Source organism: Anomaloglossus baeobatrachus, chromosome 6, assembly GCF_048569485.1.
Source record: "Anomaloglossus baeobatrachus isolate aAnoBae1 chromosome 6, aAnoBae1.hap1, whole genome shotgun sequence".
Classification (NCBI taxonomy): Eukaryota; Metazoa; Chordata; class Amphibia; order Anura; family Aromobatidae; genus Anomaloglossus; species Anomaloglossus baeobatrachus.
In genome coordinates this window covers 9,459,096-9,486,045 of record NC_134358.1, presented here as the reverse complement: position 1 = coordinate 9,486,045, position 26,950 = coordinate 9,459,096, and the positions used below count along the sequence as shown (strand labels likewise).

The window sequence follows — 26,950 nt, the reverse complement described above, 5'->3', positions numbered from 1 at the left end:
GAGCACTGCAAGTTTGCAGGGCAGGTCAGTGAGGCTGCACTGAATGCACCCTGACTGCCGAGCCCGGTATGTAAGAGGTTAAAATCCCACTCCCATGCCCGAACCCTGCCCCCTTTATGGTGTCCAATCCCACTATTCTCCTCACTATTGGATCCCCTATATAATCCCCCTTACTTCCTGGGTTTGGCCTCTCCTCATCCTGAGACCCGGACACAGTTTGCTGCTGGTGAGAGATGGCCGACACTTTGGCTGCTGCCATAAGGGACAGAATCGGGAGGGATGGTGACGCCTGGCTTAACGCTTTCTTAGATAAGCCGCGTTCCGTCCCTCCTGAGGCTCAGGCGGTGACCCCTGGCGGCAGGCGGTCCGATCGGCGTACCCGTCCGCCGGAGCGCCTGAGTCCCACACCGATAATATCGCGGGGCGTGCGCACTTCTCGTGCTCGCGCCTCGCGACTAGCCCCCCAAACCCCCTCTCGGTTCCCGACCATGGTGGCTACACGCCAGTACTGTTCCTCTGGCAGCGTGGACCTGCAGTCGGTAGCTGTAACGTCACGGGGTGTGCGCACTTCTCGTGCGCGCGCCTCGCGACTAGTACCGCACACTTTTACCCAGCTCCCGGCCGCAGCGGCTGTGAGCCAGGACTGTACCCCTGGCCGCATGTGTCTGCGGTCGGGAGCTGCTAACCCCCATGTACCACCAACTCATGTGGACCCCTCCCAGCTCCTCACCCCCTTCCAGCTCCCCACCGCTGCGGCTGTGAGCCAGGACTGTCCCCCTGGCCGCATGTATCTGCGGTCGGGAGCTGTTAACCCCCATGTACCACCAACTCATGCAGATCCTTCCCCCTTCACTCCCTCTCAGCTACCGGCCGTGGCTGCTGCACACAGACATTCTCTTCCTGTCAGTGCAGAGCCGCAGCAGGTATTAGTTAACCCCTGCCTCCCCGAACTGCTATTAAAACAACCACCACTGTCACTAACAATAACAGGGGGACACCATGACTGTGGCTCCTCATTCATAGGAGGATCTGCAGGCATGGTGCACCCCCTACCCCCCCACCCCCCTCTCAGTTTATTCAGCAAGACGCCCCCGCCCTGGGTGCTGGGACAGTAATGAGCCCTTCTGGCCCCTTTGCTCAGTTGCAGCCCCTCATCATGCCACCTTTGGTGCAGGGGGCTGCAGGTATGCACCCTGCAGTATCTGCCCCTCCCCCACCTGCACGAGCCTCATCTGCTCGATTATTAGCCCCTCCTGCCCCTTGTCCACCTGCCCCGGCTCGTCAAGCCCCTGATATTCTTGCTTTAGCCCAGGCGGTTGCTGGACCCCCGGCCCGCGGTCGTAGCTGCCGTGGGCGCGGTATCCGCTCTGCCTTGCTCTCCTCGGCGTCACCCCTTCGCAGCCCTGGCCTACACAGATGCTCTGCAGGTGTACACCCTGGAGTGTCTGCCCCTCCTCCACCTGCACAAGCCCCATTTGCTCCTGTTTCCCCACAAGCGGTTGCTGGATCTCCGGCCCACGGTCGTAGCCGCTGTGGGTGCAGTAACCGCTCCGCCTTGTTCTCCTCGGCATCAACCTCTCGCAGCCTTGACCGCATACGCTCTGCTGGATCACATGGCAGACATAGCCACCATTCCTCCCGACGTTCCAGATCCTCTCGAAGGAGCCGCCATTCCCGTTCATCGAGGTGGCGTTCTCCTTCCACTTCACCGTATTCCTCAAATGGCTCAGTTGTGCCCCGTGGGCATCATCGCCGTCGTTACCGACCTCCTCAGAGGGAGACGGTTGTTGATCCTCTTCAGGAGCCTGCTGTCGCTCCCCTTCCGGATGTTCGTGAGTACCAATACTTGGGGGCGTTGGGGGATAGTGCGGGCATGGCAGCGACTATTCAGACACTGTTAGCTAATTTACAGGCGGGTGGAGGAATACTAGTTAACTCTTCTTTAGCTGGTCCACCTCCTTCACAGTCTGACCCCCCGCCTCGTGCTGACATTCATAGAGACGCTTTCTTTTGTGGCATTGCCCCTTTGGGATCCCATTTGGATGCGGAGACTGTCCAAAAAATATGGGCGAATGACTATGTTGATATATGGTCTTTAGTTACGACCGATCAACATACAGTTGACAAGGAATGGAGCTCATCTGATCGTCCTTTCTAGAGGAGGCCAAATGTGACTAAGTCCATTAACAACTAGCTTCAGGCATTTTTTGTTATGGGATGTGTCATGGGACAGAAGCACCCTGAGCGCTGTTCTGAGATGTTTATATATCTCAACACCATTTATAATTCATACAAGTCACATGGGGGATCAGCTTGGTGGCATTACGACGAGGATTTTCGGCGTCGTTTGGCCCTTCAACCCCAGTTGGGTTGGGGCGTGAAAGCCACGGACACTTGGCTGTGTTTAATGCTGGCCCAGAAGGCTTATGACCCTCTTTACCCTGGCACCTCTGCCGCCTCCGGCTCAGTGGCCGTTCGTAGACCTGGCGCGTGTTGGTTATTTAATGAAGGTCACTGCCGCTTCTTTGGCCTATGTAAATTCAGGCATGAGTGCTCCGCTTGTGGCGGAGCGCATGCAGCAACTCAGTGCCTTAGTTCTTCCGCAAAATTGCCAGCAAAACCATCAAATACGCTGGATAAGGACGTCAGTGGGCATTCTCGCGATGGGACCATGGCTCGTCCGGTACCCTAATAAAGAGGCTGTTGCTCAGCTGTGTTTTGGCTTTATTTTGGTTACCTTTTTTAGGGATTGCAATTGATTCCAAAGCTAGGGTTTTTTCGCCTCCCACCTGACAAAGCTTGCTTTTATTTCCCATGGGTTTTTGGATTTGTCCATAGCGTCACATGGTGGCAATTGCTTGTGCGTGTAATTTTGCTTGTTCATTTTGAATATGTTCTTTTTGGCGTTTTCCTTTGGCTTTCCCTTTTTTGGCGCTTGTCGAGCGGGTGAGTAGTTGTTTTGCATAGCACATTTCCGGTGTTTTTTTGTTTTCGGGCGGTTTACATGTTGGGTTTGTAAGTCCAGGAACGGATCCATCTGGTAGGTATTCTTTGGTTAACGACTACATGTGCTGCTCAGCTCCAGTGTTTCCTCCTACCTCTAGAGCAGGGGTGGGGAACCTTTTTACTGCCGGGGGCCATTTGGAATTTCCTACTAACCTTTGGGGGCCGCACAACATTATCAACTTGAAAAATAACCCAGCTATATTTGGTCAAACGATTAATTAACTCACCCCTACTGTGGAGGCAGGAGCTGCTTCTGTTTGGTGTGACTGTGATGTTCGGTGATATTGATCATCTTGTGTCTCACAGCTGCTTTTCTAGGTTTGTCTCGGTCTGGAGATGCTGGGGGCATATAGATCACAGGAGGGGCTGGGGTGCATAAATTACAGGAGACACTGGGAGTACACATCACAGGAGGGGCTGGGGCATATATATCAGTAGGGGGGCATGGACAGCCTTGGCTGTGGCACAGACAGCACTAGGTGGCTGCACGGACTGCACTAGGTGGCCGCACGGACTGTACTAGGTGGCAGCACGGACTGCACTAGGTGGCAGCACGGACTGCACTAGGTGGCAGCACGGACTGCACTAAGTGGCAGCACGGACTGCACTAGGTGGCAGCACGGACTGCACTAGGTGGCAGCACGGACTGCACTAGGTGGCAGCACGGACTGCACTAGGTGGCAGCACGGACTGCACTAGGAGGCAGCACGGACTGCACTAGGAGGCAGCACGGACTGCACTAGGAGGCAGCACGGACTGCACTAGGAGGCAGCACGGACTACACTAGGAGGCAGCACGGACTGCACTAGGTGGCATCACTAGGGAGACACAGAGAAGTCTGAGGGAGCATAGACATCAACAGGAGGGCACAGACAGCAGTAGCAAGTTCAGAGCACTGGGGGGTACATAGTACTGAGGGGTGGCACACAGCACTGGGGAGCACGGACAGCATAAGGGGGCACAGACAGCACTGACCGTGGCATGGACAGCACTGGTGGCAGCATGGACAGCATTAGGTGGTGCGGACAGCACTGGGGGGGCATAGACATCACCCAAGGGGTACAGACAGCACTAGTGGAGCACACACAGTACTAGGGGGTACACACTGTACTAGGGGTGTACTCAACATTAGGGGGTACACACTGCATTAGGGGGTACACACAGCATTAGGGGGTACGCACAGCATTAGGGGGTACACACAGCACTAGGGGGTACACACAGCACTGGAGGGGTACACAACACTGGGGGGTACACACAGCATTAGGGGATACACACAGCATTAGGGGATACACACAGTATTAGGGGATACACAGCACTGGGAGGTACACACAGCACGAGGGGGTACACAGTACTGGGGGGTACACAGCATTAGGGGTACACAGCATTGAGGGGTACACACAGCACGAGGGAGTACACAGCACTTAGCGGGGGGGCGGCAGCGATGGGTTGCGTACTCACAGTGAGGGGGAGGAGGAGTCACACACACAGCAGGTCCGGGAGGCTGGTAAATCTGCTGCAGCTCTTCTGTGACATATCGCAGCGTGCTGCTTACCCCGCCCACCAGAGAACACTAGCACAGGCCGGGGTTAAGCCTAGAATGTATGGGCTGCAGTCAGGTCCTGGAAGTCAGGATCTGGATAGAGCCCGTACATTCTAGCATCTACCCTCAAGGCATCAGGCAGTGAGATTTAAAGGGCCGGCAGCCGGGAAAAGCGCGGCTGCTGCCAGAGCACAGTGGTCCCTGGGAATGTGCCTGGGGGCCGCATAAAAAGTCGTCACGGGCCGTATACGGCCCGCGGGCCGGAGGTTCCCCACCCCTGCTCTAGAGGATAGTCCCTAGCTGTCAAAAGTTCCAGTTCTTGTTCCTTTTATGTTAGTGTCTTTGTTTACTCGGCCTAACCCCTTCGGTTTTTTGATACACATTCTTTTAGGATGGGTGCTGCCACCGAGGCTGCACGGGCTGGTTTACCAACCCTGATGTTTAGCACGTCGGTAGTGGCGTTCCTCTTGTTCTGTGCATTATGGTAGCCTTCATTTATTGCTTCACTAATGGACGGTGTGGTATCGCCAAGTTTTTCGTATTCGGTGATGAGCTCTGTTCCTGTTCCAAGAGGTCCGACATGGTAAAACTCCATCAGGGACAGGCAGCTATTTTATTTGCTTTCAAGATGGCATTCAGCAAGAGGGCATTCAGCAGGCACTCTTTCTTATGGGTGGGGGTCGGAGCGCAGTCTAGCGACTTTTGCTCCTCCGTGGCGGTCAGTGGTTGAAAATGGTGGCTGTTAAGCGAAGGCTGATTGCGCCGGGAGTCTGGCCTGGCATTACGCCTCGTTTGAAATGGTATATCCGGTTGGATAATTACAATGGTTATTTTAAGCTGTGACCGACCCCAACCCAACAAAAGATGAGTTTGTATAAATATTTGATTATCTCTCCAATAAAGTTGATTTGGTTTACTACAATTGTGTGTTTTGTTCAGGCATTGGACATTGGTTCAGTGGTGGGGTCTCGGCAGTCTACCACCAACCACACACAGAGTCCGGAGTCACGCAGCAACGAGGGGGCCCATAGGCGACAGAAAGCAGCAGCTAGAATCGTCTGGTCCACGCTGCAAACAAACGGGCCAGAAAGGGGAGAACGGCGAATGCGACTTCCCTGGGTGATCCCAGCAAGACTTCAAGTCGGGGTCACCTCAAGACACGTGGGCTAGGAAGGAAAGTGAGCAGTCACCCCTATTTCAGCCAACGGGATACCTGGTTCTTCCTGGTCTACCGAAGCATCGTCCGGGTTACTCACCCTTGCCACCTGATGTGAGTAAAAACCCTGAAAGACATTCTGGTCGTACGTGTGAGTCATTCCACACACTCACACCGGGCTCTGGGGCTAGCCTCACTCTCGGGAGGCCACTACATCTAGCTGAATCCAACATCAGGCCCAGGCACCCCTTAATCTGCAGTGGCGGTCACCCTGACCGCAATACCGAGAGTGGCGTCACGAATACTAAGAAGACAACCTACCTGTGACCAGACTGTCCCTCCACGTGGAGTCCCTGAAGGTAATGCAGACCTGGGCTGGGCTCCACACTACCAATCACAGATGTCAGGACTGCTGGTGGGTGGAGGAAGCAGTGAATATGGATGAGTTATAATGAGCAGACCCGGAAGAAGAATGAGCAGCCCAAAAGCAGTTACAGCCGTGCCGGAGACTTGGTAAGTATAGCGCGATTGCTTTATTTTTATTTGTACTTCATTTTTTTTATTTCCCAAGTTGCCAGATCTGTATCATTAGTCTGAGTTCCCTGAAAACTCCAGGCCCAGGTCCGGCACGTGGATAATTTTGAAACCACGCGGATCCGGACTTTTACAGTCGGTGGGTTCGCCCATTACTAGTTATTACCACAGTCGGGTAGTGATTGAAAGAATCTGCCTAAATTCAGATTCAGCAATCCACTCCTATGTGGCCTAGAAATTTGATTGGCATTCTGCAAATCGAGTGTTCATTATATTGTGCTCTGATCTCTCCAGGATCCGTGGTATTTTAAATGTAGGGTGAAAACAAAAAAGTAATACTCACCGTGCCGCTCACCTGTCCCACAGCCTGGTATTCCAAATTATCATCAATAAAAACTTCAGCTTGCTAGATGAAATACAAGGAAAGAGTTACAGGTCTCAAAAAATGACTAATTCCATACATTCCAGTTACATTTTGTTGTGGTGGACTAAAAATCAATTGTAGACCAGATGACCAATGAAAGTCTTAAAATTACATGCTCCTAGGCTCTCCTACAGTTTTGACTACATTTCCGGCTAATCTGCCTTTTCACCAACCCTGAGCCAATGAAGTTGTTGGTGACTGCCCTCATCATCTCCCACCTCAGCTACTGCAACATCCTTATTTGTGGCCACTTATCTGGCTCTGTTGTGATGCCCCGCAGGTGTTGTGTCGGTGCATTACCTTCAGGGACTCCACGTGGATGGAACAGTCTGGTCACAGGTAGGGAATCTTCTCTTAGGATTGTCGTGACGCCATTCTCGGTATTGCGGTCAGGGTGACCGCCACTGCAGATTAAGGGGTGCCTGGGGCTGATGGTGGGTGCAATCAGTTGTAGTGGCCTCCCGAAAGTGAGGCAAGCCCCAGGGCCCTGTGTAAGTGTGTGGCACCACAAGTCGCAGAATAACTCACACGCACAAGCAGAATGTCTTTCAGGGGTTTTACTCACAGTAGATGGCAGGGTGAGTAACCCAGGCATAGCTGGGATGAACCAGGCTGGAACCAGATATCCTTCTGGCTGGCTGATGAGGGTGAATACCAACTCACCTTCCTTAGCCCTGTGTGTTTTTGTGGTGACCCCGACTTGAAGTCCCTACGGGGGTCACCCAGGGAAGTTGCTGCTGCCTGTTCTCCCCTCGTTTCGGCCCGTTTGCTTGTAGCCAGGACCAGGTCACTCCGGCTGCTTGCCTCCTGTGAACTATGGGCCCTCTCTTTGCTACGTGGCTGCGGACTCTGTGGTGTTGTCTTGGAGGTCTGAAGTGCCCCATCAGGCAGGTTTGGCAGAAGAAAGGTGAATCTATCTCTGCACTGGGACCTGTTACCCCTGCGGGCCTGGTACCTCCCTGGCAGTCCCCTTACTCTGCCACCCCTTTGCTCTCTGTAGCCTTGGGTGGATTTCGGGCAGCACTACCAGGTGACCGATCTCCCCCGTCGGTAGTCACTGCACGGACGCTGTTAGACTACAACAGCTCCAGGGTCTGCTCCTCACGTCTGCTCTCCCTGAGCTGCACACTAAAACTGGCTCACTGCTCCTCCTCTCCTGTTCTTGCCTACACCACCTAGCAACCAGGCTCTCCACCACACCCCTTGAGTGGGCATGGAGGCCATGCCCCCTCCTGGAATATCTCAGGAGTCCTCCCAAAAGGTAGATGTCATATAAATCAAATAGAAAACCGGTTTTAAATGCCGCGCTAAAAACCACAGATGCTGTAGATAAAGAGATTTCCTTTATTTCACAGTTCTACGCGTTTCAGAGACATCTCCGTCTTTTTCTTCAGGAAAGGAATCATATCCATATTTTCCTGAGGAAGGAGACGGAGATGTCTCTGAAACGCATAGAACTGTGAAATAAAGGAAATCTCTTTATCTACAGCATCTGTGGTTTTTAGCACGGCATTTAAAACCGGTTTTCTATTTGATTTATATGATAACCTGCTTTCCGGGGCCGCTGCTAAACCACATAAAACCACTCACATGCGATCATAGGGGGTTGTGACTGGCACAACCCTACCAGGTGAGTGTATCTCTTTCTGTTCTGTCTCTCTACCCTCATACCGGGTAAGACCCTATTGCGCTTTTTCCCCCATACAGCTTTAAAAGGTAGATGTGTGAGACCTGATTACTATGCGCCTGTGTAAATGTAACGGGGTGCCAGGGGTGCCTCCAGGCTTGTAGTCGTGGCCCCTTCTGTCAGGCTTACCCCTGGCTCCGCCGTCACTATCGGGACGGGAGATGTCTTGGTGGGGCAGAGTGTGGTGGTGCAGGTGTCGTCCGGCGCACAAATACTCCTCAGGCATGGTTCAATGCAAATAACAAACATGTTTTATTCTTCGCAAGTCTCCACACGTGGCAGTAATAAAACACAGTGCTGTGGCGCTTCCTTTAGCTGAGGGAAAGCCTGCCCTAGCGTCTCCTCCAGTGGGGATGTGCCTGACTACTCCTCTTCGCCCGGCTCCCACTTCTGGCTACCCACAGCCCGGACCCACACCGGACTGCTTCACCCTACGAGGTTCCGCCCGCTCCTTTTCTCTCCGGCTTCCCTGTTCTTCCAGCTCCCTTCTTTCTTTCTTTCTTTCTTTCTGCCCACTCAGCTCCACACTCTGCCCCTGGCTGTTTCTTCTCTCCCGTCCCGGACACACGACACAACTGCCTTCAGCACACACTTCCTTTACCCCTAAGCTGCCGGCTCCTCCTCCCTCCTGTACAGTTTCTATGGGGACAGCATTAACCACTTCAGAGAAAACCTGTGCTTCCTTGTAAGGGATCTGCCCACCCCTTACATAGTCACACCTCGGTCAGCCTTCTGGATTACCTGAATTGTACTGCCCCCAGCATGGGTGCAGTACTCAGTGGTGCCTGACCAGGTCAGGGGCGCCACAGTCGCACCTCCCCAAGCCACCTGTAACTCCACTGCCAAAGTAATCCCCCTCTCTTTTCGCTACACCTCCACCTCTGCTGTCCACCAATCCCCTCACTGGCTTCAATACCACCACAAATCCAGTTTAAACTACTAAAACTGATCTACAAAGCCGTCCATAATATGTCTCTTCCATACGTTTCTGAACTGATCTCCTGTATAATCACCAGCAGCGTATAGCCTGGTGATTACATGGTGGCATGGGCCCCCTGACAGTATGTTTATAGGTGTTTCAAGTTTAAGTTGTGGCATTGAGCGGTGCCAAATTCAGTATGGGGAATGAAGGGTTAATTCCCTTCATGTGGTAACACGAGCAGGCTGCTGTGATTGGTCAGCCTGCTGCGTGGTGGTAATGGAAGTTGTTATGATGGGAATTTATGGGGTTAATCTGCCCCCTGTGAGTAACGCGAGCAGGCTGTGTGATTGGTCAGCCTGCTGCGCGCCAATTTTAAAGTCTGTCATTGGTGGACAGAGGTAAATATGCAGGAGACTTGCCTTTATAAGGAGCCAGCTGTGAGCCAGCTGTGTCAGTTTCCAGCTGTGAAGAAAGAAGAATCCAGATGGAGTCCCTCCTGGAGAAGATGATGGCTCGGGTCGGCGCAGCGGACGGCGAGGAGTGGCTGAAGAGGTGTCTGGCGCCGGTGAACGAAGCCGCCGAAGTGGTCCTGGATCCAGCTTCGGATCTCGCCGGCGTTCCTGCGCGGAGGGAAGAACTTCTGCGGCCCGGAGAAGGAGAAGACGTCCGGAGATCCCTGCGGAAGAAGAGGAAGAAGAGCGACGTCTACTCACCGCCTGCATCATGTTCTCAGCGGTCCGGCGGAGAGAGGAAGAGGTCGGCATCTGCTCGCGGTCGGCGCGGCGATGGGAGGAAGACGCCGGAGACATCGCGAGAGGCGGGAGTTCCGGCGAGAGGAGGGTCCGGAGCATCGCGAGACCGCCCAAGAAGCCGACGAGATTTGGCCGCGTCATCAGGGCGCGACTCCCAGAAGGCTCGGCGGGCGATTATCCCGGAAGTCGCCGTCGGGAGTTCCGCTCCGGCTGTTGTGGCCGGGTATAGCGGAGATCCTGGGTCGCTCACGGGCCTGTACGCGCCGCCAGCCCCATTGCAAAAGAGCTCAGCTGGGGCTTTGGCGGCGGCGACGCAGGTCTGGAGCTCGACAGAAGAATCCAAAGAGGACGTCGCAGCGAGCGGAGGTCGTCAACCCCAGTACAGCGCGTTGGATGGACCCGGGAGCGGAGGACATGGTGAGAGCCCCCTTGCTGGAGCACCCAATGTTAATTGTGTAAAGGACATGGTCATTAGGACTTTGTCTGAACTGCTTGGGGGCCATGTAGTGCTACCCCAGGCACCTGTTGCTGAATTTTCTATTCAGGACAGGTTCCCTGGGGTGGCAGAGTCTCATTTAAAGGAAGCACTGACATGTGATGTTTCCCCTTTGGGTTTTCATCTCAGTGCTTCCCTTAAGGAAAAGATTTGGAGACAAGAATATGTAGAGATCTTTTCTCTGTTACCGGTTGCTAGGGAACTGCAGCATAAAGTGGAGAAACCGGATGGAAAACAAGAGGTTGAGTCAGAACGAAAGAAAAATTTTAAATCATTTTATTCATGGTTACAGGCTTTCTCCATTTATGCTGCAGTTCTTGGGGAGAAGTTTCCTAAATTGTGTAGTGGTTTGTTTCAGCACCAAGATTGTATTCTGGAGGCTTATCGTAATTTCGGTGGCTTAGCGTGGCTGAATTACGATGAGTCTTTCAGGCAGAAGTTGGCGGTTCACCCTGCTGTCAAGTGGGGTGTTAAGGATGTCGGGTTATGGCTGAATTTAATGCTGCCTCAGCGACAGAACCCTCACAGACAGCAGGTGAATGTCAATTCAAAAAGGGGGGTGTGCTTTGCATTCAATGAGTCCTCGTGCAAGTGGCAGGGTAACTGTCGCTTTCGCCATGAGTGCTCGTTTTGTGGCGGGGCTCACCCCTTGTTTAAATGTTTTAAAAAGCATGGTCAGTCCACGGTACAGCCATCTGGTGTTAGGGAGCAGTTTTTCAAAGGCTCAGACTCCAGTGAGCCTGGAAGGAATGCTCCCGTGGCCAGACCGTTTTCCAGACAGGCCGAAGGCAGCTCTGGTTCATAGTGGGTTTCAGGCAGGTTTTCCTGTACCTTCTTTTGAAGGTATAGGTTGTAATGTAACTAGGAATTTACAATCAGTTGATAGCCATAAGGAGGTAGTCAGGGCACATATTGAAAAAGAGCTGTTGTTAGGCAGGGTGTCTGGTCCTTTTGAATTTCCTCCGTTTACAAATTTTAGGATATCACCTTTGGGGGTTGTCCCCAAGAAGGAGGTTAATTCTTTTAGGATCATACATCACCTGTCTTATCCAGCAGGTAGCTCACTGAATGATGCTATTGATCCTAATGCATCTTCGGTGAGTTACACATCCTTTGATGAGGCTGTGGATTTGCTACGGAAGTTTGGCCCGGATTGTTTCCTGGCCAAATCTGATATCAAGTCTGCCTTCCGGCTTCTGCCAATTAACCCCTTGGGTTTTAATTCTTTGGGTTTTTGTTTTGAGGGCTCTTTTTATTTTGACAGGTGCCTCCCTATGGGTTTTTCTTTATCATGTTATTATTTTGAGTCCTTTTCCACGTTTTTGCATTGGTCAGTTCAAGAGGGGTTTTCAGAGGGGGGTATGTTACATTATTTGGACGATTTCCTTTTTGTTGGTAGGTCAGGACGTTGTTTGCAATTGCTAAATAAATTTTTGGGTTTGATGAAGTTTTTTGGGGTGCCGTTAGCTCAGGATAAAACAGTTTTCCCTTGTACGGAGCTTGAGTTTTTAGGGATTGTTCTGGATTCACAAAAAATGGAATTGAGGCTCCCTGGCCAGAAGATTACGAAGTTAAAAGGCTGTATTGCGAGTTTTTTAGTGAAGAAAAAGTGTACCCTGCGAGAGCTCCAATCTCTGCTGGGTGGTTTGAACTTTGCATTAAGAATTCTGCCAATGGGGAGAGTGTTTTCCAGACGTTTGTATGATGCAACTAAGGGTGTTAGGTGTTCAGGTTCACACATTAGAATTTCGTGTGAGATGAGGAAGGATTTAAGAATTTGGTATGAATTTTTAGAAAGTTTCAACGGGATTAGCTGCGTTCAACAGGATTTTATGTTGTCTCAGGATCTCCTTTGGTTTACAGGGGTGTCTAAGGAAGTGGGGTTCGGTACGATTTTTCGTACACACTGGTGCTTTTCTTCATGGCCTTCATCTTGGTTGTCGGAAGGTTTGCTGGAGAAGCAGGTGTTATTGGAGCTTTTTCCGGTTTTTGTTTCAGTGCATATTTGGGGTAAGGAACTAGCGAATAGGAGGATTATACTCATATCGCATTGTCAAGGTTTGGTTTTTGCTTTGAACACCTTGGTGGTGAAGTGTAGGTTTCTGGGTGGTGTGTTGCGCAGATTGGTTCTATTGTGTCTGAAGTGGAATATTTGGTTGAAGGCTCGTTTTGCTCCTGAGTGCAATAATGCTTCCGTTTTTTACCTCTCTTCTCAGCGGTTAGAGGAATTCAGGAAGAGTTCAGGAAAGATGGATCCCCTTTTGACTGCATGCCCGTCCCAGTTGTGGGAGGCAATTTTGGATTAGTAGCAGATTCCATTAAAAATTCTATTGCACCAGGGACTTGGAAGGCATACTCGGCTGCTTGGTTGGCATGGAATCAATTTTGTGATTCCAGGAATCTGGTTCCCCGCAAGTGTGATGTGTCTACAGCACTTGGTTTTTTGAATTTTTATGTTGGTTTAGGTTATCGTTATAATTTTTTGTATAAAACATTTTGTGGAATTTCTTTTTTCTTAAAATTATATGGTGAGGAGTCTCTATTAAGCTTATTTGTGGTTCGGCAGGCGCTAAAGGGTTGTAAAAAAGGTTGTGTTGTGCCTGATCGCCGCAGGCCTATATCCGTGAATCTCTTAGAAAGATTATGGTTTATGTTGAGTGAAGTTTGTTTTAACAATTTTGAGTTATGTTTATTTCGTGCAGCTTTTGTGCTTTGTTTCTTCGCAGCACTCAGAATTAGTGAGTTGTTGTCCCATAGTCGGTACAACACCTCGGGTTTATATAGAAAGGATGTTTATGTATCTGACTCTTGTGCGGTGTTATTTATTAGTAGGTCCAAAATGGATCAACTTGGTAAAGGGTGTTCTGTGAAGTTGCGTCCTTTATGGGATTCATGTATATGCCCCGTCACCAATTTATGTAAATGGCTTACTGTACGGGGGGATACCCCGGGTTTGTTGTTTTTACATGTAGACGGTTCGCCTGCCACTAAGTTTCAATTTAATGCAATATTAAAAAAATGTATGGTTAAGTTGCAGCTAGATAGCTCCAACTTCTCATCACATTCTTTTCGGATCGGGGCGGCAACCGAGGCAGCAAGAGCTGGCCTCTCGGGAAAAAGAATTGGTAAAATTGGCAGATGGGCGTCAAAACGCTATCAGTTGTATATACGCCCGAATTTATTATAATTAATTTATTCTGTCTCTCTCCAATTCTAGGCCCAATGGTGATTTGGCTTGTAGGCCATTCGTTTATACACTGGGCGCAGAGGAGAGCGGCTTGTAGAAGTTACACAGAAAACTTATCTTTTCAGTATGAACTGATAAATGTTTTTTGGTACGGTATAAGGGGTCTGAAATTTTCTAATTTACTTGGCACCTTAAAAGGTATGCTGTTGACTCATCCGTATCCTGACCTTATAATTTTACACATTGGAGGGAATGACTTGGGTAAAATAAAGACTTTGGACTTGTTATCTAATTTCCGCAGAGATTTTGCGTTATTAAAGAATCTTTTTCCTTATTCAGCATTGATTTTTTCTGAAATTGTTCCGAGACTGGTTTGGAATGGCCAGCTTGCCTTTTTGGAAAAAATAAGGAAACGTGTCAATCGCGACATGGCAAAATTTTTTGTTAGTTTGGGCGACTTCTCATATCGCCATAGTGATCTGGAAGGTTTTACGGTTGGCCTGTACAGGTCTGATGGGGTACATCTCTCTGACGTTGGTCTGGACATTTTTAATGTGGGTATCCAGAATATGATAGAAAAATGGCTGCGGTGTTTGGGGGGGGCCTCGTATTGTTAATACTCGGCCGTTTGGGAAAAAATCGCCCAACTATGTTGGGTGGATTGTGGTTTTATAAGTGGTTAATGGTACTTTATGGTGGTATTTATGGAATTTTATGGTTATTGAATTTCAATAATATGGTGAATTTAATTTATCAAGTTACCAATAATAAAACACCACGGCCATTTTTATCCAAATGTCATGTGTCTGAGTATTTATTCTTTATTAATGGTAAGTTAATTGGTTATAGTGGGCTTTATGCTACCATGATACCTCCCCGCTTCTGTCTGCTCACAAAACCACCTTCTCTCCTTTGCTCTCTTATGTCCTCACACAACCATCTCCAGGATTTCTCTTGATCTTTCCCCGTTCTCTGGAATTCTGTGCCCCTACACATTGTCTCCCACATTGGGAACCTTCAGAAGCAGCCTGAAAGTTCACAATCTGCAACAGCCCCGCTGTGAATACCACTAGAGCTCCCCCGGACCTGTGTTCTACTGTCTCCTTCCCAATACACTGTTGATTGTAAGGCGGACTTTGCACGTTGCGACATCGCAAGCCGATGCTGCGATGTCGCACGCGATAGTCCCCGCCCCCGTCGCCCCCGTCGCAGGTACGATATCGTGTGATAGCTGGCGTAGTGAAAATTATCGCTACCCCAGCTTCACACGCACTCACCAGCCCTGCGACCGTCGCTCTGGCCAGCGACCCGCCTCCTTCCTAAGAAGGTGGGTCGTGCGGCGTCATAGCGACGTCACACGGCAGGCGGCCAATAGCGGCGGAGGGGTGGAGATGAGCAGGATGTAAACATCCCACCCATCTCCTTCCTTCCGCATATCCTACGGAAGCCGCGGTGATGCCGGTAGGAAATGTTCCTCGCTCCTGCGACTTCACACACAGCGATGTGTGCTGCCGCAGGAGCGAGGAACAACATCGGACTGTCGCGTCAGCGTAATTATGGATTACGCCGACGCTGCACCGATGATACGATTACAATGATTTTGCGCTCGTTAATCGTATCATCTAGGCTTTACACACTACGATGTCGCATGCGATGCCGGATGTGCGTCACTTTCAATTTGACCCCACCGACATCGCACCTGCGATGTCGTAGTGTGCAAAGCCGCCCTAAGACCATGAGTTCAGGGTCCTTTTGCTTCTGTAAAATAATAATAATCTGATCTTTATCTCTCAGCTAAAGTTCAGCAGGAGATAGACGAGGCGACGAAAGCCCTACGAATCCCCGAGATCACGGACAAGCCTCAGCTGGCATACACAAATGCCGTCATCCATGAATCACAGCGAGTTTTCGACCTGGCACCTACCGCTCTGTTCCATGCCGTCACTGAAGACATCAAGTTCAGAGGCTATACTATCCCGAAGGTAAAGGGCATTTCCGACAATACGCATCCCCCCATGCCCGTAAATGTTATCCATCATATTCACAATCATGGACACCTTCATGTACTTTTTTTGGTAACATTTTTGTAGAAAACCCTTTGCAATATGTGTTTATGGCCCAATTTGATTATCAGGAGTTTATAAGTTGTGTTCTATTCTTATTACATACAGTTATGGTATAATACCTGACTAGAGATGGTTGGATCGGTTCATGTGACTTCGGTCTATCAGATGGGTCAGTGGTCTCTGTCCTCTGGATGGGAGGATCTAGAATCTCTCACCTTCGGTGATCCCTGGTGCGGCTTTTGATTAATCTCACTACGTCATCACTGCGGAGTGACGCACAGATGATATTGCACCAGCCGGGATATTCACAATCCGCACCAAGGATCCCAGAATGTAAGAGAATTCCAAGCCTCCTGTCCAGAGACCACTGACCTGTCTGATGGACCAGCTTCACGCTGACCAATTCACCCATCTCTATAGCTGAGCAATGGTAGATAGTTAGGAAACTCTTGGTGTGCTATGATCCTCATAAACTAAACAAATCCATGTAACACCTAATCTTTCCTGTAATCAGGGAGCGACCGTGATCCCCTTCCTCACATCAGTCCTACAAGACCCATCTCAGTGGGAAACTCCTGAAGATTTCAACCCCGGGCATTTCCTGAATGAGGACGGGCAGTTCCGCACCAGGATGGCGTTCATGCCGTTCTCAGCAGGTAAGAATGTGACGCCCTGGACCCCAGGGGCCACAGAATAACATCACACACACCCCCTCCCCTGGTAGTGAACATCCGTCAAACAAAACCCTTGTTGCCTCCTCTAGGGTCTGATGTCCACACCAGGTGGGGCGGAGCCAGGTGGTTGGCCCCACCCAACGAGGAGTTCACAGGCCTGGAGGCGGGAAAAAGTAGTGAGTTCAGTTTGAGAGAGAGTTGGAGTGGAGTTCAGAGGTGTAGTGGAGTTGGAGGTTGAAGTGGAGAGACTGTGTGTGTCTGGGTCGGAGCCCAGGCAGTCAGCAAGGTCGGCAGACGGTGGTGGCCGTCTGCAGGAGTTAGTGGACCTCTGCAGCACCGTAGGACCGGGGTCGGGCGGTGGCCCGCCGGTACCGAGCCGGGGAGCGGAGTGAAGCTAAGCACCAGGGCAGGGTACTCAGACCCCGACTAGGCTCGGAAGCCGCCGTAATGGTCAAATTCCCTGATTGCGGTCTGGACCTCAGGGGTTCATTCCCACCCAAGTCCCATCAGAAGGCAACAGCCCAACCCGTCCGGATAAGAGCCACCGCCAACGGCCAGAGATCCAAGGGCCAGTGCCTGCGGGCAAAACGGGCTCTCCCGACACGTACAAGCCGGGGAGCGGACTACCCGTGGGAATCCATAGGGGTCAAACACTTACATACAGGTGCAAGGAAAGACAGCCACCATCAACCAGTCCGGGGAAAGGTGAAGAAACCGCAGCCGACTGCGGGCCCCGTTCATCCAGCCGTTTGGTTTACCAGAGACTCTGTCATTGACTACCTGAGTGAGTACACTAGTGCCATCCGGCACAGCGCTGCACTGCTGCCCCGCATCCGCGCTGCCTCCCCGCATCGGCACCTGCACCTATCCCCTACCCACCAACAGCCACTCTCTCCCAACCGGGGCCCCGGAACCAACCGCCTCTACCCACGGAGGGGCCAACACCTCAGCTGCTCCCCGCCATCGCTCCTGGGAACCCCCGTCACCAGCAGCGGTGGTACCCACCATCACCACAACCCCGTGGGTGGCGTCACAACTGACATCCCACCACCAAACCTCCCCCCTTTTCACTCGTGGGCGAGGAGACGCTGCTCGAGCCCCGGGTTCGGCCCCGTGCTCGAGCCACCGAGGAGCAGAAGCACCGGACCCGAGCGCCAGAGATCCCCCCCAGGCGAGTGGCATTCCCGAAAAAACCCTCTCCGCCCGCGACAAGAACCAAAAATGGAAAAATCAGAGACGTGACAGATGGAGAGTCTGGGACTCTGGGCAAAGAAAAGACTTGGAGTCGTCAGAGAGCAATACATATGTATAACGAATGTCACTACACATTGTGGATGATTGAGAACATATGTCGCGGGCGGAGGAGGGGACGCCGCGCTCTCCCTACTGCTCGGGTCCGGCTGCCGCTGCGGCTGCTGCGGCCTGCTGCTGCCGCTGCTCGGTGGCTCGAGCGATGGGCCGGATCCCGGGGACTCGAGCGGTGCTCCTCGCCGGTGAGTGAAAGGGGGTTTGGGTGTGGGGATAGTTTATTGTCCGTGACGCCACCCACGGTTGTGGTGATTAGGTGTACACCACCGCTGCTCTGGCTGGGGATCCCGGGAGTGATGGTATGGAGCAGCCAGTTGTTGTGTTGCCCCTCCGTGGGTAGGGGTTGGTGATCCCGGGGCCCAGTGATGGGGTTGGATGGTGAACAGGCGGGTATGGGGCCTGTGGAGGTGCAGGGGCGCAGGGGCAGCGCTGTGCCGCACGGCACGGAGGTACTCACTCAGCCAGTAAACACGACACAGTTCTCGGTAAACAAATGGCTGGTTGGACGGGTCCCTCAGACGGTTGCGCTGCTGATATCCCCTGCAGTTGACGGTGACGGTCTCTTCCCTGCACCTATGTGTTGTTGTTTGGTAGCGATGGGTTCCCACCGGTAACCCGCTCCCCAGCTTAGATATGAGCCGGAGGAGCTCCACTCTTGCCCGCAGGCGCTGGCCCTGGGAAACTGGTGCCTTGGCGGTGGCGGTGTCTCCCCTTAACGGTTGGACTGTTGCCTTCAAACGGGACTTGGTTGTTGGGAGACAGACGTCCCCTTCACTGACGGATTTGGCAAATTCGGCGACTCCAAGCCTTGCCGGGATCCGAAAAGCCCCTGCCCTGGTGCTGACTAATCTTCGTATACCGCTCCGGTACCGCCGGGTCACCACCCGTCCACGGTCCTTTCGGCAACCTCCAATCAGTCTCGCCTGCAGACAGTCACTGCCGTCTGCCAACCTTGCTGTCTCAGTCCGGGGCACACACCCGGACCAACTTCAGGCTTCTTTCAGTCACTTTCTCTGTTGCTCTTACTTTAGCTCCTCTACCACTTCTAACTCTCCACTTCAACTCCTTCCACCTCCTCCTCAAAACTCTATCTTTACTCCTTCACTTCCCTAGCTTAACTCTACTCTAGCCCTCAGCTAGACTTCAACTGCCTGGTTCTCCCGCCTCCAGGGCTGTGTACTCCTCGGTGGGCGGAGCCAACCGCCTGGCCCACCCCCTGGTGTGGACATCAGCCCCTGGAGGAAGGCAACAAGGATTTGTGTTTTGACCTAGTGTCTACCTGCAGGGAATGTGGGGTGCGTGTGGTGTTGTGACCTGTGACCCCTGGCTTGCCCAGGGCGTCACACATACATATCCTCTGGTTACAAATAATGATGTACAGTACAATAAAGATATAATCGAACCAGGCACTCTAATTGGAGTGCCTGGATCGATTATATTGATTCTATGTAGTTGGACCCTACCAATGCACTCGTTTTACTCAGAAGTGCCGTGGTTCTTTTTTCATAAGTGTACAAAAAGGTCATGTGTGGCGCCCCTGAGGCTTCCGTCACCACAGAGATATTGCACCTCAGCCAGAAGTGTGATGTCCCATCCTGGGTAAGAATGAGGTCATATGCCGGTCCACAGACTAAACTTGCACACACCAATTGGTAGGCATACACTGAGTCAGGGATAGTGGCAGCAACCCCCATAGATGTATTCATGGGGCCGTAAGTCCCATTTCTGGTCCCAATAGTGTGGGTGGGGCCTAGTCAGTGGGTGTGTGGGAGGAGTCAGAAAGATAGTAGACAAAGGGAACCAGGAAGTTCAAGTTCAGTCAAGTCTGGAGAGACAGAGAGAGAAGGGGAGGGAGGTAGTTACCTCAGGAGAGTGAAGGAGTAAAGTCTGAGGAGAAAGTGACAGAAAAAAGTTCATGGTGGAGATCCTAGGGTCTAGTTAGGCCCAGGTGACACCGAGAAAGAAAGGATCCCAGGGCCACGGAAGGGCATATTGGCTCGTGGCCTGTTCCACTGAAAGATCGGGTGGAGGAATCTGGCTGCATTCGGGGACGGTCCCCAGACAGAGGGAAGAAAGACAATTCCTCAAAAGTAACACCGAAGGCCCGGGGGTGGTTGCAAGTGTGGCGCCCTGGACAAGCCAGGACGTCACAGGTACTGCAACAACACACCCCACACCCCGGTTAGGAACACCGAAGTCAAACACAAACCCTTGTTGCCTCCCTCCAGGGGCTGATGTCCACACCAGGTGGGGCGGAGCCAGGCGGTTGGCTCCTCCCACCGAGGAGTTCACAGTCCTGGAGGCGGGAAAGAAGGTCAGAGATAGTGACGAGGAGTAGAGAGAGGGAGTCAGGGGAAGTAGTAGTAGAGGAGCAGACTGACCGTGTCCGGGTACGTGGCCCGGGCACCTGACAGCAAGGTTGGCAGACGGTGGTGACCGTCTTTAGGAGAGGCCGATTGACGCACAACCGTGAGGACCGGGGACGGGCGGTGGCCCGACGGTACAGAACCGGGGAGCAAAGAGAAGCCAGCACCATCCGGCAGGGCCTACGGACCCCGACCAGGCTAGGAGTCGCCGTAAAACCGGTCAAATCCGTCAGCGACGGGAACCTCCGGGGTTTCCCAGCAGTAAAGGCCCGACTGAAGGCAACCGTCCAAACCGTGAGGGAGATAAAGCTACCGCCAGAGCTAGAGCTCCCAGGGCCAGAGCCTGCGGGCAAAGGAAGGGCTCCCTTAGCCAACATACCGCTGGGGAGCGGGCTATCAGTGGGAAGCCATTGGGGCCGAGAACAGAACACCGGTGCAGGGAGAGACAGTTACCGCCAACCTACCGGGAGTGACCGCAGCAGCCGGACCCGAGCAGTGGGTGAGCGCAGAGCCTTCCCCGCCTGCGACAACTTGGCGTCACGAACAGGATTGTACCGCTCTGCCGTCTGGTAGAGGTGCGCAGGATGGTCGCCGTGGTGGAGGCCCGGGAGCAAGGGGCCACGGCGGCCGTGGCATGCCGTGACCAGGTCACCCAAGTTCCTGAACCAGCCTTGATTGAGTGGGAGCCGGGGACCGGCCCTGCCGTAAGGGGTCCAGGGAGAGTGCAGCTGATGGAGGAGGAGGTCCCGAGCACGCTGCCCCCGCCGCCGTTTCCAACAGCGATCAGCGGTTCTGGACTGCACTGCTTGTGGAAGGAGAATCCGATGTACCGTCCGTTCCTGGACTGGGCCGACCCTCCGCGGTGGTAGCCCCCCCAGGGTCAGCAGTCCTCCACCGCAAGTTATCCCCGTTGGGACCACCAGCACCGTGTGATGTTCTTGTATGTTGTTGAATGATAAGATTGAATCAACCGAAGAAGTTTATCAGATTGACACAGTGATTGAACCGGCCGTTGCCGGCAACTAGTCCCCGTAGGGACTTTCTGCAACCGTTGCGTGAGGAACTTCTTACGGACAAGCCCGAGAACTTGCAGGGCAACCACAAACTTAGTGGCATGTAAATATATTTGTTGGGTTAATACCATGACCGCCTCCGGAGAGGCTGATTTGGGAGGATGGGCCTGGAGGAAAGGGATGGCCCAGGCCCGCCACTACCGTAACCGGTGGCGATCCTCCGAGGGTCAGGGTTCCCCCATGGACGTGGGTCCCCTGAAAGAGACCGTACCCACTCGGGCAATTTGGTTCTGGACTGGGGCAAGGGGTGCTGCCCACTTCTTAGGGGCAACATCAGGGCCAGGTTGTTTGGGCGGGGGGAGAGCGGAAGCCGTTACCGTTAAGAAAAATTGACTACCGTTTAGTAACGTTAAAAGAAAGTGCCTCCCGTTAAGGAAAGTTTTATAAGAATGCTTGTGTTTTATATGTTTTACCGTTTTATTACCTTTTTCCTAGTTGTGAAAATAAAACCGGTGATGGACGAGCAGCCCGCGGACGGTCTGTGTTTAACCAAGGGGGAATGTGGCGCCCTGGACAAGCCAGGACGTCACAGGTACTGCAACAACACATCCCACACCCCGGTTAGGAACACCGAAGTCAAACACAAACCCTTGTTGCCTCCCTCCAGGGGCTGATGTCCACACCAGGTGGGGCGGAGCCAGGCGGTTGGCTCCTCCCACCGAGGAGTTCACAGTCCTGGAGGCGGGAAAGAAGGTCAGAGATAGTGACGAGGAGTAGAGAGAGGGAGTCAGGGGAAGTAGTAGTAGAGGAGCAGACTGACCGTGTCCGGGTACGTGGCCCGGGCACCTGACAGCAAGGTTGGCAGACGGTGATGACCGTCTGCATTAGAGGCCGATTGACGCACAACCGTGAGGACTGGGGACAGGCGGTGGCCCAATGGTACCAAACCGGGGAGCGAAGAGAAGCCAGCACCATCCGGCAGGGCCTACGGACCCCGACCAGGCTAGGAGTCGCCGTAAAACCGGTCAAATCTGTCAGCGACAGGAACCTCCGGGGTTTCCCAGCAGTAAAGACCCGACTGAAGGCAACCGTCCAAACCGTGAGGGAGATAAAGCTACCGCCAGAGCTAGAGCTCCCAGGGCCAGAGCCTGCGGGCAAAGGAAGGGCTTCCTTAGCCAACATACCGCTGGGGAGCGGGCTATCAGTGGGAAGCCATTGGGGCCGAGAACAGAACACCGGTGCAGGGAGAGACAGTTACCGCCAACCTACCGGGAGTGACCGCAGCAGCCGGACCCGAGCAGTGGGTGAGCGCAGCGCCCTCCCTGCCCGCGACACAAGCGCCCGTGGCCACAACCTGCCACAGATCCCCTGTGAAGGGGGCAAGATACAACTGCGGTTAGCTCCCTTTGTTCAGGCCCTGTGGTGGAGGCCAAGACCAGCACAACTACAACGGTCAAGGCTAAGAAGACAGTCAGGAAAGAGACACAGGAGGGGTGCACCGGTATTGACCTCTGAACTACCCGGGATAGGCGGAGGCACCTGACAGTGGATCCCAGCATACTGTGGGCAACTGGTTTGCTAGCACCTGGACTCAGAAAACAGTGAGTAAAGATCTTAACTGCAAGCCCTGTGTCATCTGCTTTATCCTGCACTGCATCCACAAACACCATAGAACCTACAAAGTACCAAAGGTTGCCCCGGGGTACCCGCTCTACCTGTGGAGAGCAAGCAACATCTCAGCTGCCATAACATCAGCCCCGGAGGTCCCTTCCAGCAGCTGCGGCCCTAAAGAGCTGCAATTTACCACAGGTGGCGTCACGAATCATATATAAACATTATCACCATCTCCCCCAATATCGCATCTTTTTGTATTGACTCCACCAGGGTCACGGAATCGGGCCACGCCACCGCTGACTACCCCGGACTAGTCCGGCCTGACACCGAGTCACCTATTCCCTGGGGTGGGCGAGTCACATGTATAATCTAGTACTCTTTATTAATCAGTGAAAATTATAATACAAACTCTCAAAAGAAATCTAAGTCAGAAACTATTACGACAGCAAGACAAGCGTCTGCCAGAAGATGGACTCGTATATAATAAGAAAAGTGACTCCAGGAAACACGCCCTATAGACACCAAGAATGTAAGATAAGAAAGCACCAAAAGGCAATCCAAGCAATACACACTACCTGACCCAGATATCACATGAGCAAATAAATCCTGAGAGCTTGATCCAACAGCCCGGTAAGAATTCCCACTGGACAGGAGCCCTGTGAGCGCCTCCTGGGGTATCCCTGGCTCTGTTGTTGATTAGGCAGCACAACATCATTGTAGTGGAATAATGCACACAAGATCACACCAGGACGGCTAATCAACAAACGAGCTACAGTCGCCAGAAGGTAGGAGGTGGTTTGCAGGACTCCCATCCAGCAGCCATGAAATACTGCCAGGCCACTTGATAAGAGGTCCTACCAATCTATTCACTCAAGTTTAGCAGAAGCCAAATCGACCCATAACCTATTTCTGCCATATACCTGACAAGTATTCCAATTTGCGTTTCGCATGCTGCTTCATCAGGGGATACAGGAACAATGTTAGCTTTTTGTGAAATGGCATATGCTCATCATAGATGAGATATGCGAGTCAGTTCCCATTGACATCAATGATCCTGTCCGTCATTCCCATTTGCCATTCGCATTGCAAATACATGAGCATGCCAATACCTGCTGGAAAGAGAGGAAGGAGGGAAGATGACACAATGGATTCACACACTTGGGAAAAAGCTCTGGAGAATTGCAGAACAGCCTGAAAATGAAAGAATCCTACTCAAATGAAACATTTAAATCATCCATATAATAGAAATATGGTGAGTGTATTGCACTTTATATAAATCTTGTATATGACGTGCCCACAAGGTCTGGGGGGTAACTTGTCACTGGGCGGTGTAGAGGGTCGGATGTCCCAGTGGCCAGACCCATGACACCCGGGCGGTGTCAATAACATGGAGGGGTTATTTACAGGGGAGAATAAAGTTTATATTCGTGATGCCACCCGTGGTTTGCGGCTAATATAAGAGCCGCCACGGGAGGTGTCCTCTGGGGAAGATGGTAGCGCATCTCGGATGGTACGGCTCTCCACAGGCAGATCTCAGGCCCCAGGGATGTTGGGAGTAGTAGCCTCCTGCGGCTGTGCAGCTAAAGTGAGGGCAGGGCGCGGGAAGGATTGGACCACACAGGGGTTGCAGTCAAAGTTCTTTACTCACTGAAGTATCACTGCCTCTGGAGTGCCGGGCTCCGCTGTCATGGGCTCCAGCCGATCCCGGATAGCTCGGAGGTCAGAGCCAATGCTTCTCTCGGTGAGTCCTTACTACTTGTGCTGTGATGTGTGGGCTTGAATCCCTGCAGCTTGAAGCTACGCTGAGACCCTCTGCCTTGTATTGGCTCCGGTTCTCGCCCATATGGCAGGCAGCGCAAGTCCTTTACTGGTGCCGCTCTTTTGTCACGGCTCCTGGCTCTAGTATGTGGCTGTGCCCCGGGCACTTTGTGGGCCAGTAGACTTGCAATCTCCTGCCCTGCGGATTCTGCAGGTGGGACGTGCTGTACCCACACAGCCTGGGGTTCCGCACCTTGTTTTCTGCACTCGGTCCTGAGGAAGCTTTTATACAGCTCCCGTCTTCTCCCCACTCCTCACTCCTTCAGCATCTGAGTCTGTCTCTCTTTGTGTGTGAGTGTGTCGCCTTGCTCCCCCTTAAAAAAGCTCCACCCCCTCGGTTACTGAACTGGTGGGCAGGAGGTCCCATACTTTGATGGCCACCTCCAGGACCCTACCTTAACCCAATCCCAGTGGGAGGGCAACTGATTGTGTTGTGTGGATTGTAGTGGTTACCGGCAATGACCTCCTCCGTACCCGGGATGAATACCACACCTCAGCTGAGATGCAGCACCCTGTGGTGACTGAAGCCTCAAGGGCGCCACATATACATATTCATAGTATTCATTATACAGCTATACAAGACTATTAGTGTTACTGAAGAATTACACGTCAATCATTTTCCTAATATCTTGATTCTTGGCTCCTTTTTAGCTCTATTATTATACAGCTGTGATCGGTGACTATAGCAGAGCTGCAGAGTGTATAGGGAATGTGCGGTAGTCTGAGACACACCTCCAGGCTTCTGATTGGTTCATACTGCTCTCTCTCCCTCCTTCCTACAGTTCTCCCTCCACTGATTGGCCGCTGAGTATAAACACATGCCCAGTATATAGTGACACAGAGAGAACATACTTCCTTATTACATACAGTTGTGTTTGTCTTCTAGGGAAGCGAGTTTGCCTTGGAGAGAACCTGGCCCGCATGGAGCTCTTCCTCCTCTTCTCCGCTTTACTCCAGAAATTCACCTTCACCCTCCCCCCGGGGACAGAACGTCGGGACTCCAAATATCTGAACTTAAACAAGCCTGACATCATCACATCGGCCCAGATATGTGCGGTGCCTCGTGCCTCGTCCAAGTGATCAACTGTGATCCAGCTGCCCAATGTGGGAGAATATCAGAAAATAATCCGGATCATGCGACAAAAAAGACAATGATGAAAACATAGTTTTAAAGGTTTATAATTTGCCAAGAGAAATTGGGAAAATTGTGATATTTCATTGCAGAATTTCATCCAAATTCAGGAAAAATCACACTTTGAATTCTTAAAACGGAGAAATATGGTGGATGAGTAACGTGACCCATTCATGGGAGCATTTGTATCTGTAACACCCAAGACGATTCTCCCACTAGTGACATGTGGAAATAAAACCGATAAATAAAACCTTGTACCAAACACCACGGTGCAAAAAAATTTGGTTTCTTCTGTCTAGTGATTTTTTTTATTACTTATCGATTGAATTTTTGTTGTTTTTCGACTTGGCTTTCTGTTTTTTCTTATACAGCAATGGCACTTGCGCTCTCGTCAGCTGTGGCACTTGCGCTCTCGTCAGCTGTGGCACTTGCACTCTCATTAGCTGGCACTTGTGCTCTCGTCACCTGTGGCACTTGCACTCTCGTCAGCTGTGGCACTTGCGCTCTCATTAGCTGTGGCACTTGCACTCTCGTCAGCTGTGGCACTTGCACTCTCGTCAGCTGTGGCACTTGCGATCTCGTCAGCTGTGGCACTTGTGCTCTCGTCACCTGTGGCACTTGCACTCTCGTCAGCTGTGGCACTTGCGCTCTCATTAGCTGTGGCACTTGCGCTCTCGTCAGCTGTGGCACTTGTGCTCTCGTCAGCTGTGGCACTTGCGCTCTCGTCAGCTGTGGCACTTGCACTCTTGTCAGCTGTGGCACTTGAACTCTCGCCAGCTGTGGCACTTGCGCTCTCGTCAGCTGTGGCACTTGCACTCTCGTCAGCTGTGGCACTTGCGCTCTCGTCAGCTGTGGCACTTGTGCTCTCGTCACCTGTGGCACTTGCGCTCTCGTCAGCTGTGGCACTTGCGCTCTCGTCAGCTGTGGCACTTGTGCTCTCGTCACCTGTGGCACTTGCACTCTCGTCAGCTGTGGCATTTGCGCTCTCATTAGCTGTGGCACTTGCACTATCGTCAGCTGTGGAACTTGCACTCTCATTAGCTGTGGCACTTGCATTCTCGTCAGCTGTGGCACTTGCACTCTCATTAGCTGTGGCACTTGCGCTCTCATCAGCTGTGGAACTTGCACTCTCATTAGCTGTGGCACTTCCGCTCTCATCAGCTGTGGCACTTGTGCTCTCGTCAGCTGTGGCACTTGTACTCTCATTAGCTCTGGCACTTGTACTCTCATTAGCTCTGGCACTTGCACTCTCGTC

At 52.2% G+C, this 26,950-nt stretch overlaps 1 protein-coding gene across 8 annotated transcripts in view; it reads left to right on the top strand.

The window, feature by feature from the left end:
- The window catches only part of LOC142316932 (cytochrome P450 2C3-like), a 217,685-nt gene extending 191,723 nt beyond the window's left edge, over positions 1-25,962 (top strand). For all 8 annotated transcript variants that reach the window (XM_075352714.1, XM_075352707.1, XM_075352709.1 and 5 more), the window contains 3 exons: positions 15,499-15,686; positions 16,285-16,426; positions 25,450-25,962. In XM_075352714.1, the coding sequence (XP_075208829.1) occupies positions 15,499-15,686; positions 16,285-16,426; positions 25,450-25,643 (524 nt within the window). In that variant the 3' untranslated portion in view covers positions 25,644-25,962. The remainder of the gene's footprint in view (positions 1-15,498; positions 15,687-16,284; positions 16,427-25,449) is intronic.
- The last annotated feature ends 988 nt before the right edge of the window (positions 25,963-26,950 follow it).